We start from the raw sequence: 11,482 nt of genomic DNA, 5'->3' as shown, positions 1-11,482 counted from the left end.
ATGCATTGCACTCTTGGGGTGGCAGGTAGCCTAGTGGTTAGAGCATTGGAAAAGTAACCGAAAGGTTGCAAGATCGACTCCCCAAGCTGACAAGGTAAAAATGTTGTTCTGCCCCTGAACAAGGTAGTTAACCTGCTGTTCCTAGGCCGTCATTGAAATTAAGAATTTGTTCTTAACCGACTTGCCTATTTAAATAAAGATAAAATAAATCAACTCTGAGGTAGTTAGCAAACCAGGCCAAAGATCCCTCAGAGACACCAATTCTCCTTAGCTAACCCACAATAATGGAATGGTCTACCATATCAAAAGCTTTGACCAAGTCAATAAAATAGCAGCAGGTAGCCTAGAGGTTAGAGCATTGTGCCAGTATCCGAAAGGTTGCTGGATCGAATCCCTCTGAGCTGACAAGGTAAAAATCTGTCGTTCTGCCCCTGAACAAGGCAATTAACCCACTGTTCCCCGGTAGGCCGTCATGTTCTTAACTGACTTGCCTAGATAAAGGTTTAAAAAAGCCAGTCAGTTGATTGTTGACAAGTTTTTCCAACACTTTTGATAAACAGAGCAAGATGTATATTCAAATCAATGTATTAGTCACAACTAACTTTAGCCTTCTGGATAGCGGAGTGCACTTATTCCTCAATTTCCTGAACGAGAGCCAGTCAAGCTGAGTATGCATGTACAGTGCCTTGCGAAAGTATTCGGCCCCCTTGAACTTCGCGACCTTTTGCCACATTTCAGGCTTCAAACATGAAGAAATAAAACTGTATTTTTTTGTGAAGAATCAACAACAAGTGGGACACAATCATGAAGTGGAACGACATTTATTGGATATTTCAAACTTATTTAACAAATCAAAAACTGAAAAATTGGGCGTGCAAAATTATTCAGCCCCCTTAAGTTAATACTTTGTAGCGCCACCTTTTGCTGCGATTACAGCTGTAAGTCGCTTGGGGTATGTCTCTATCAGTTTTGCACATCGAGAGACTGACATTTTTTCCCATCCCTCCTTGCAAAACAGCTCGAGCTCAGTGAGATTGGATGGAGAGCATTTGTGAACAGCAGTTTTCAGTTCTTTCCACAGATTCTCGATTGGATTCAGGTCTGGACTTTGACTTGGCCATTCTAACACCTGGATATGTTTATTTTTGAACCATTCCATTGTAGATTTTGCTTTATGTTTTGGATCATTGTCTTGTTGGAAGACAAATCTCCGTCCCAGTCTCAGGTCTTTTGCAGACTCCATCAGGTTTTCTTCCAGAATGGTCCTGTATTTGGCTCCATCAATTTTAACCATCTTCCCTGTCCCTGCTGAAGAAAAGCAGGCCCAAACCATGATGCTGCCACCACCATGTTTGACAGTGGGGATGGTGTGTTCAGCTGTGTTGCTTTTACGCCAAACATAACGTTTTGCATTGTTGCCAAAAAGTTCAATTTTGGTCTCATCTGACCAGAGCACCTTCTTCCACATGTTTGGTGTGTCTCCCAGGTGGCTTGTGGCAAACTTTAAACAACACTTTTTATGGATATCTTTAAGAAATGGCTTTCTTCTTGCCACTCTTCCATAAAGGCCAGATTTGTGCAATATACGACTGATTGTTGTCCTATGGACAGAGTCTCCCACCTCAGCTGTAGATCTCTGCAGTTCATCCAGAGTGATCACAGGCCTCTTGGCTGCATCTCTGATCAGTCTTCTCCTTGTATGAGCTGAAAGTTGAGGGACGGCCAGGCCATTTCAATATTATCGCTTGCAAAGTGCTCCTTGGGATGTTTAAAGCTTGGGAAATATTTTTGTATCCAAATCCGGCTTTAAACTTCTTCACAACAGTATCTCGGACATGCCTGGTGTGTTCCTTGTTCTTCATGATGCTCTCTGCGCTTTTAACGGACCTCTGAGACTATCACAGTGCAGGTGCATTTATACGGAGACTTGATTACACACAGGTGGATTGTATTTATCATCATTAGTCATTTAGGTCAACATTGGATCATTCAGAGATTCAGAGATTCACATGCACCGAATACAACAACTTACAGTGAAATGCTTAGTTACGAGCCCCTAACCAACAATGCAGTTTTAAAATGTATAGAAATAAAAGTATTAAAGGAAATTAACAAGTAATTAAAGTGCAGCAGTAAAATAACAATGTGGAGGCTTTATACAGGGGGTACCGGTACAGAGTCGATATGCAGGGGCACCGGTTAGTCAAGGTAATATGTAGGTAGTTATTAAAGTGACTATGCATAGATAAGAGAGTAGCAGCGGTGTATATTGGCCTATAACAGTTAGGATCAGTTTGATCTCCCCCTTTAAATAAAGGACACACCGTGGCTGCCATCTAAGCAATGGGAACCTTCCCAGAGAGGAGAGACAGGCTCGGCAATGATAGGAGCTGCAATCTTAAAGAAGAAAGGATCTAAACAATTTGACCCAGATGGTTTTTGGGGGTCAAGTTTAAGGAGCTCCTTAAGCACCTAACTTTATAGCGGGGCAGGGGAAAAAGAGAGAGGAGCATCGGGGCTAGACGCATTAGAAGGGCTGGGGGAACTGCGCCTTAAAATAACTAACTTTAGACTTCTGGATAGCTGAGTGCACTTATTTCTCAATTTCCTGAACAAGAGCCAGTCAAGCTGAGTATGCATGTGCTGAGCCTTTCACCAAATATAACTCGAGGTGCTGAACCTGTTTTTATTTCTTATTTTCTTTGTGGGGTGTGTTGGTTAACAATGCCACTGAAATCATATTATAGGTATGCTTGTAATCATCAAGGATTGGAAAGTTTTTCAGGATACAAAAGAAATGCAGGCACACCCGTTTTCCACTGCTTTCCACTATACACTGGGAGATACATTTCTCAACAGCACAATAATCTAAAACGAAGCCAAATCTACACTGGAGTTGTTTACCCTGACGTTGAATGTGGCCGAGTTAGTTTTGACTTAAATCTACTTAAAATATGGCAACCTGAAAATGGTTGTCTAGCAATGATCAACAACAAATTTGACAGAGCTTGAAGAATTGTTTTAATAAATGGGCAAATATTACACAATCCAGGTGTGTAAAGACTCCCTGCTGTAATCGCGGCCAATGGTGCTTCTACAAAGCATTGACTCTGGGGTGTGAATACTTACATAAATGAGATCTGTATTTCATAGAATAAATTTGCTAAAATGTTTTCATGTGTGTAGATCAATTTAATCCATATTAAATTCAGGCTGTAACAATGTGGAATAAGCCAAGGTGTATAAAGGCTTTCTTTAATTGATCCCTATATTCTGAACCAGTTCTCTCGATGTATTCTAGTGAGTCGGTCAACAATTCTAATAAAGGTACACCATATTTAAAGGGATGGCTTAAGAGTGTTATGTTGTAATTCTCAGAGTAAAAAAACTCAACGGACACTATGAACGCTTAACCAAGTTTATTCTGCCCAGAGGGTCGATATAGCTGCATTCAGACAAAATGTTTCCACCACCAGTGTATATATACTCCAATGTGGGAACTTCTCCAGTCCTTCCAATCCTTACATATTTTATGGTTCAACAGGAAGACGAAGTGATAGTGTAAAACCATTGTTTCTCCCTTGACCTCAACCCCCGTTGATGCCTAATCCAAAGATCTCCACCCCTACAGCAATCCTGTGACTTCCTACCATCCTGTAAAGCATGACTCTCCAACCCTGGAAGAGAGAGGCGCCTCCTGGAGTCATGCGGTCCTGGTGCTTCCTGTAGAAATCTACAGTCTTAAATATCCGCTGTGACAGAGATGCACTCGAGGAGCAGAGAGGGGGGAAGCGTGTTAGTGTGAAATGAACAGATGGATGGTGGTCATGGAGCACAAATGATACTTGTATGTCCTGTTAGTCACCATGGTGATGGTCAGATGTCTTCATGGAAGTTGATGGTTCCTTCCTGTCTGAACATGATGTAGACAAAGCGGTTAAAGCCAGTAGCCTTGGCAGGGATCGGGGCCAGATATTGACAGGTCCTCTCCTGCCGTCACAGCCCCCACCTGGGATGTTCCCACTGGAAACAAGGAGAGGATGTCAATTGCTCGCTATTTTTTTTTGTGGTCATTTTCTGATGGTAATTAAACTAATCTATATAAATTAAAAACAGATTATCTTCATCATATTTGTGGAGGAAGGATTTCGTTACGGGCAATTCCACAGTAACAGAGTGATGTTGAGACACTGCAAAGTTAAACCATACAACTATGCACAAGGATTACTTTTAACAATTTTCACCAATATTTTTACATAAACACATGAAGGACAGTGCAGATGCAAAGTTTGATAACAGAATGACAGTTTGTGCTGTTGGTACCGCCATACTGTTACCAAACTTTGCATCTGCACTGTTCAAGTAAATGTGTTTTTGTAAAATTTTTGGTGGAAATTAAGTCATACTTGTGCATAGAATTGTATGGTTTGTTTGGCATACATTTTTTTGGAAAGTGTAAAATCAGTCTCCGCATTATTCTGTTTCTGTGGAATTGCCCTTACCCCCAGAAAATGTAAATCCCTTACAAGTTTGACAAAAGCACAATACAATAATCATTATTGCAATACTCACACCAGCCAGTGCACACACTCCCCTTCACTATCCAGCAGATGCTCATCTGAAATGAAGGAATCATTCAGTAAATATTTATTTAGTCATACATTCGTATGGGGACACAGTGTCACCATGTGGACATGTTAAGAACTGGATTACAAAACTCGTATTCTCAAATGGTGTACGAGTGTCTTGCCTGGGCTGGTGCGCAGCAGTGTCCATAGGGAGCCCTACTCTGCCACAAAACTGACCTGAGGTGCTACAGAAGCCTGTCACACACAGAGGAGGGCAGGTGAAATAGAAGAGCCATGCAGGATTCAGAGAGCTAAAAACTGATCTGAACAAAGACACGGCAACAGTTATTGTATCTTTCATAAAAACTACTGTATGCCCTATGATCCATTTATCTTACCTCTTTGGGCATCAAGTGATTCCCATAATGTACTTGTGCTGAGCTGTCTTGGACGTAGCTGATGCGCAGTGTGACCCGGGGGACGAAGTAGGCCATGGGGAACAGATCCTTGAAGATCCCATAGTGATCCGCAAGCCTCGACGTGGTACGGGCCACTTGTTTCCTCCCAGCCTGCTTGCACCCGATCCAGGTGAACGTTGACTGGAAAAACAACAAAGACCACTCATAAGGTGAATTGCTGACACCTACTGTACAGGGTAGTAAAAAATTCCCCAAAAACTAAATGTTTTGGATTAACAAATTCATACTAATTATCAAAAATCTAAATCACTAAGCAAATGCACGCTACTACCCTGAATTTCAAACAAAAACACAAAAAAAACTCCAGTCGGATTTAAATGTCTATTCAGATCCCAACACAGGCTCAGGAAACTGGGAGAGGGGAACCTCTTCATTCAGTACTCCCTATAACATTTCAGCTGTAAAGTCCTGGAGATCCAGAAATCTATTTGTCACATTCACAATGTCTAGCTAATTAGATTGCACTAGTCAAACTAATAAAAACAATGTATCACTTGCGCTATAAACGCAAAAGTCCGTCTTCACTGTTAGTATGTCGGGATCCTTCTCCTGCATGGCATTCACTGCAAATTGTGGGGACATCCAATAGCATCTAATCTCTACTCACTCCTTCAGCTATTTTCACTGCCTTCACATAGGAAACCTGCTGGATCGCCCTGATCCTAGCTACTGCAACCTCCATCCTTACATGGCACTCCGGGAACGTGATTCCAATCACAATTACAGCAGCATGTTTCATCTGACCCTTCAACTACGGCATATTTATTCCTTAGACAAAACACTTGCCAAGTGTCCAAACTTTTTACAATTGTAACACTGCAGCGGCTTCTGTGCATAGGGTGTCACCGCATATTTCTCATACATAATGTAAAACTTAAGTCGGGAGAACCACTTCGTCAAATGACAGCAAAACTGATAAGACAGAAAAAAGCCTATCGTTCGATTAAAGCGACGTGCGTCTACCACTCCTCGAACGTTATTCTTAAACCACACATCCTCTATGTCAAACGAGAACCAATGTAAAGACAGTTTCAAGTTGAATATTCGCGCTTTCAAACCACTTGAGCCACAGACTCCAAATAAGTGTCATGATGTTAGAAACATTGCGCACAAAATAGCACACGATTTGGACATCAATTCACTTTCCAAAGCTAATAAAAATGTGGAAATGTGAACAGCATTTTGTATTCCTAATTGAATTAGTTAGAGAGTGTAAACAAAGTACAAACTTATTTTTACATTTGAATTTCAATAGCTCCTTAGTCATGTGAATGGGTTCGCCCCGAGAGAGGGGCCCAAGCCCTAGAATGCTTTGTGGTTTCGGCGGCATCTGGTGAGCTCTCCTTGGCCCTTGAAAATCCGGGGGATAGGGTTTAAATCTCATGCCGGGCAGTTCCCATATCCGCAGCAGGTCTCCAAGGTGAACAGCCTCTGGCATGTAGCTCTAACTCCAAAAAGTTTTGGGACACTGTAAAGTCCATGGAGAACAAGAGCACCTCCTCCCAGCTGCCTACTGCACTGAGGCTAGGCGACACGGTCACCACGAGATAAATCCATGATAATCGAAAATGTCAGTAAGTATTTCTCTACGGCTGGCCATGCTTTCCTCCTGGCTACCCTAACCCCGGCCAACAGCTCCGCACCCCTCGAAGCTACTTGCCTGAGCCTCCCCAGCTTCTCCTTCACCCAAATCCAGATCGCAGATGTTCTGAAAGAGCTGCAAAAAGTGGACCCGTACAAATCAGCTGGGCTAGACAATCTGGACCCTCTCTTTCTAAAATTATCCGCCGCCATTGTTGCAACCCCTATTACCACTGTTCAACCTCTCATTTTGTCCGAGATCCCTAAAGATTGGAAAGCTGCCGCGGTCATCCCTCTCTTCAAAGGGTGACACTCTAGACCCAAACTGTTACAGACCTATATCCACCCTGCCCAGCCTTTCTAAAGTATTCGAAAGCCAAGTTAATAAACAGATCACTGACCATTTCGAATCCCAATGTACCTTCTCCACTGTGCAATCCGATTTCCGAGCTGGTCACGGGTGCACCTCAGCCACGCTCAAGGTACTAAACGATATCATAACCGCCATCGATAAAAGACAGTACTGTGCAGCCATCTTCATCGACCTGGCCAAGGCTTTCAACTCTGTCAATCACCACATTCTTATTGGAAGACTCAATAGCCTTGGTTTCTCAAATGACTGCCTCGCCTGGTTCACCAACTACTTTGCAGATTAAGTTCAGTGTGTAAAATGGGAGGGCCTGTAGTCTGAACCTCTGGCAGTCTCTATGGGGGTACCACAGGGTTCGACTCTTTTCTCTGTATATATCAACGATGTCGCTCTTGCTGCGGGTGATTCCCTGATCCACCTCTACATAGACGACACCATTCTGTACATCTGACCCTTCTTTGGACACTGTGTTAACTAACCTCCAAATGAGCTTCAATGCCATACAACACTCCTTCCGTGGCCTCCAACTGCTCTTAAACGCTAGCAAAACCAAATGCATGCTTTTCAACCATTCGCTGCCCGCACTCGCCCGCCCGACTAGCATCACTACTCTGGACGGTTCTGACCTAGAATACATGGACAATTACAAATACCTAGGTGTCCGGTTAGACTGTGAACTCTCCTTCCAGACTCATATCAAACATCTCCAATCCAAAATCAAATCTAGAGTCGGCTTTCTATTTCGCAACAAAGCCTCCTTCACTCACGCCGCCAAACTTAACCAAGTAAAACGGACTATCCTACCGATCCTCGACTTCGGTGATGTCATCTACAAAATAGCTTCCAATACTCAGACTGCATCCAATTTGCTGAGTAATCACAGTGCCATCCGTTTTGTTACCAAAGCCCCATATACCACCCACCACTGCAACCTGTATGCTCTAGTCGGCTGGCCCTCGCTACATATTCGTCGCCAGACCCACTGGCTCCAGGTCATCTGCAAGTCTATGCTAGGTAAAGCTCCGCCTTATCTCAACTCACTTGTCACGATAACACCCGCGCTTCAGCAGGTATCTCTCACTGGTCATCCCCAAAGCCATCCCCTCGTTTGGCCGCCTTTCCTTCTAGTTCTCTGCTGCCAGTGACTGGAACGAATTGCAAAAAAAAAAATTTTTTATTTTTATTTTTATTTTTTAAATCGCTGGAGACTTACATTTCCCTCACTAACTTTAAACATCAGCTATCTGAGCAGCTAACCAATCGCTGCAGCTGTACATAGTCCATCTGTAAATAGCCCACCCAATCTCCCTACCTCATCCCCATATTGTTTTTATTTACTCTGCTGCTCTTTTGCACACCAGTACTTACACTACTACCACTACTTACACACCATCATCTGCTCATCTATCACTCCAGTGTTAATCTGCTAAATTGAAATTATTTTGCTACTATGGCCTATTTATTGCCATACTTCATGCCATTTCCACACACTGTATATAGACTCTTTTTTTTCTATTGTGTTGACTGTACGCTTGTTTATTCCATGTGTAACTCTGTATTCTTGTTTCTGTCGCACTGCTTTGCTTTATCTTGGCCAGGTCGCAGTTGTAAATGAGAACTTGTTCTCAACTAGCTTACCTGGTTGAATAAAGGAGAAATTAAAAAAAATAACAATGTAGGTAAGGGAAGTTGACAAAAAAAGATCCGTAACTTCGGGAGAAGGATTGGCTCTAAGGGCTGGGTCAGTCGGGCTGGGGTGCGAAGCGGGGCTGGGCTTAAGCCGCGTCTAGGGGTGCAGTCGCTCTGTCGCCCTCCTCGGCACCATTGGAAGTTCATTGTGCGGCCTATCTCGCGGTCTCTCGTGTGTGGTTTCGCAAGCGGCTGCGTGCAGGGGTTCGTTGGGGCGGTGTCCGTCGGCGGGCCGGTGGGGTGTTGGGTCCGATGGTTGGCGGCGGAAACTCTGGACGCGCGCCAGGCCCTTCTTGCGGATCTCCCCAGACTACGGCGCCCGCCGGCCCCCCACATTGTAGGTGGGGCAGTCTCCTCTACGCTCAATTGACTTGAGATGGAGACTAAACCCATTGGCCCTGCAGTGATAGGGCATTGCATGGATCTGGCTCATGCCCTACGAAGTGGGGAGCGGTATCTCCAGCTTGTCTGGGGAGGGAAGCCTACATCTGATGTGGGTAGTACCATCCACACTCATCGATTTGCTGCGGATCCATAAAACAGACGGAAGAAGCCTAGGTTCCCACTGGACACGGATCACTGAATGTCAACTTGATGAAATTCAAAGGAGCGTGCCCACCTGTCGCGGTCGCACTAAAGTCACCCGTTGGGTGACTGTGACCCCCTCATGTCAAAGTGAGGAATATCGATTGAAGCGCTGGTAAAGGTGGTTCCTATGGTTCTCTCCCGGAGGGCTGACTGGGCAAGCAAATGATTGAAAGGGGATGATTATTTTCTGTTGCTTCTTCCGACACCCAGTTGATGGTGCCGCTAGATACTGCAAGGGGTATTTGGTTCTCAAGCCTATAAGTATTGTGCTGGCACTTGATGTCGATTGGGTGTAAAAAAAAATATTAAAAAACAGCTAAAGTCCGCAGAAGGTTAGTAGCAGCAACTGATGTCCAGTTTGTAAGACAGAAAAGCCTCTGATGATACCACCGGACGTTACTCAGGGGCAGCACTCAGGCTGTGGAGGTTGGGGACTTAGTCTCTGAGCGGATAAAAGCAGGAGGGTCACCAGGTGCACAAGGAGGCCTCTAACAAAGTGGAGGGCACTCTGAGTCCAAGCAGGGGCGGTCAGACTCGGGGGCTGGGGGCAGCACTCAGGTTATGGAGGTTGGAGTGGGGACTTAGTCTGTGAGCAGAAAAAAGCAGGTGGGTCACTAGGAGCACAGAGCTTGTTTCGGTTTACCAGGTGCACGTGGTTCCTAACAGCGGGACTATAGACGTCTTAGTAATTCCAAGGAGTAAGCTATACTCTAAGGCCAAGGGAGAGGGGTGTTGACCGGGTAAGGAGAGTAGGTGTGGAGGTCTGTAGTTCCAGGGAGTAAGCGAAACACTCTCAGGCCCAGGGAGAGGGCAAGCAGGCGGGCAGGGAGGGTAGGCCTAGAGGCCAGCAGTCAGAGGTCACCAGGTCAATGGGGGCCTCCCTGGAGGCTAGGAAGGCCCCAGGGAGAAGGCCCAAGTGAATAGGTTTGTGAATGACACTGTCCTTCAGGGGGGCAGAGCAGGCAAATTAATGTAAAATCATGTGAGATGAAAATGGACAAACTAAAGGGTGTGCAATGTGTAGGGCCAATGAGTGTACATTCTGAAAATGAACAAACTAAAGGGTGTGCAATATAGAAGTGTAGTCAGTGGACATTCTGAACCTAGTTTGATGTCAGTAGTACACATGACCAAGCAGCTATTGAAATTAGAAACATTGAAAATTCATGTAAAATTGTGTGAGATGAAAATGGACAAACTAAAGGGTGTAGGCCCACTGACTGTACATTCTGAACCTTGTCTGAAGTCAGTAGATCACATGACAAAGAGCTATTGAAATTCAAAAATGTAAATAAATAATATAAAATAGTGCAAGATCGACAAACAAAATATATAAAATCGACCAAAAAAAGTGTGCAGTGTGTGTCTATGCCTTCGGGTTAGCTAGAACACGTTTCTAACATTTTAGGAGTAATTTAAATTGTACATGTTTGATTTGTCACCATGTTGACGGTCCCTAACTGCTGTTCAACCTGAAACTGTCTTTACCTCGGTCCAACGAGAGAACACCTTTAACCGGTGATATACTCTGAAAGGCAAAGCTTTGCACATCATATGTCGACATCTTTAAGAGCCAGAGAGCTTTCCTATTTTGCTATTTTGACACACGAAATCAACATCATACCGCTCATGAGTCCTGATCACTCGGACCGATTCCACTTTACCTAATTCGTCATTCACCATCTTCGAGTCCGTAAACTGGGTCAACCAAAAAATATATCATTGCTCGTGAATAGCACTCACACCATAAACTGCTGTTCATTTCCAACTTTAGCCACTTTTACTCTACTCTTCTTCTCCACCGTTCACACATCTACGCCAAGAGAATCGCACAAGACTTTCACCGGGCGCTGTCTGACTTTGGTGAATGAAGAAACGCAACTGTAACATCCGGTAAGTGGGAATAGGTATGTGTATGCGTACTTCGTCATCATGTGGAGCGTCTGCTGCGTTCAAACCAACTCGGAAATCTCTGTCTTCCGACTTTAAAAAATATCTTTCTTATTTAAACTTTAATTAGCTAGGCAAGTCAGTTAAGACCAAATTATTATTTACAATTACGGTATAAACTGACCAAACCCGGACGACGCTGGGCCAATTGTGCGCCGCCCTATGGTACTCCCAATCACGGCCGGTTGTGATACAGCCTGGACTTCAGTTTATTCAAGACAACTGGGAACTCGGAAAAACAAACTCCGACTGAGAAA

General features: G+C 44.1%; 1 protein-coding gene across 5 annotated transcripts; it reads right to left on the bottom strand.

Moving 5' to 3' along the window:
• Positions 1-3,404: 3,404 nt before the first annotated feature.
• Positions 3,405-11,173, bottom strand: LOC110498917 (39S ribosomal protein L38, mitochondrial). Of its 5 annotated transcripts, none has more exons than XR_002469894.2 (4): positions 10,940-11,173; positions 4,967-5,167; positions 4,573-4,823; positions 3,405-4,023 (listed from the first exon to the last, which is right to left on the bottom strand). XR_002469894.2 is itself a non-coding variant. In XM_021575620.2 (4 exons), the coding sequence occupies exons 1-4, from the start codon at positions 10,956-10,958 to the stop codon at positions 3,858-3,860; spliced, it is 432 nt and encodes a 143-aa protein (XP_021431295.1). In that variant the 5' UTR covers positions 10,959-11,164; the 3' UTR covers positions 3,405-3,857. The 5 variants fall into 5 exon arrangements, 4 of the variants coding, with proteins under 4 accessions (XP_021431295.1, XP_036811613.1, XP_036811612.1 ...); XM_021575620.2 differs by having other exon boundaries at positions 4,573-4,618; positions 10,940-11,164; XM_036955718.1 differs by having other exon boundaries at positions 4,573-4,618; positions 11,021-11,164.
• Between the last annotated feature and the right edge of the window lie 309 nt (positions 11,174-11,482).

Source organism: Oncorhynchus mykiss, chromosome 20, assembly GCF_013265735.2.
Source record: "Oncorhynchus mykiss isolate Arlee chromosome 20, USDA_OmykA_1.1, whole genome shotgun sequence".
NCBI lineage: Eukaryota > Metazoa > Chordata > Actinopteri > Salmoniformes > Salmonidae > Oncorhynchus > Oncorhynchus mykiss.
This window is presented reverse-complemented; position numbering and strand designations above follow the sequence as displayed.

What these genes read in the sequence shown, in the direction of transcription:
- LOC110498917 (XM_036955716.1), bottom strand. Translation starts at nt 6,485, where the DNA reads ATGCCAGAGGCTGTTCACCTTGGAGACCTGCTGCGGATATGGGAACTG. An exon ending in GGAGCTATTGAAATTCAAAT is followed by an intron (nt 5,168 to 6,286) that starts GTAAAAATAAGT and finishes TTGTTTTTCCAG; the next exon opens with TCAACGTTCACCTGGATCGG. An exon ending in ATCACTTGATGCCCAAAGAG is followed by an intron (nt 4,619 to 4,966) that starts GTAAGATAAATG and finishes CCTTCATTTCAG; the next exon opens with ATGAGCATCTGCTGGATAGT.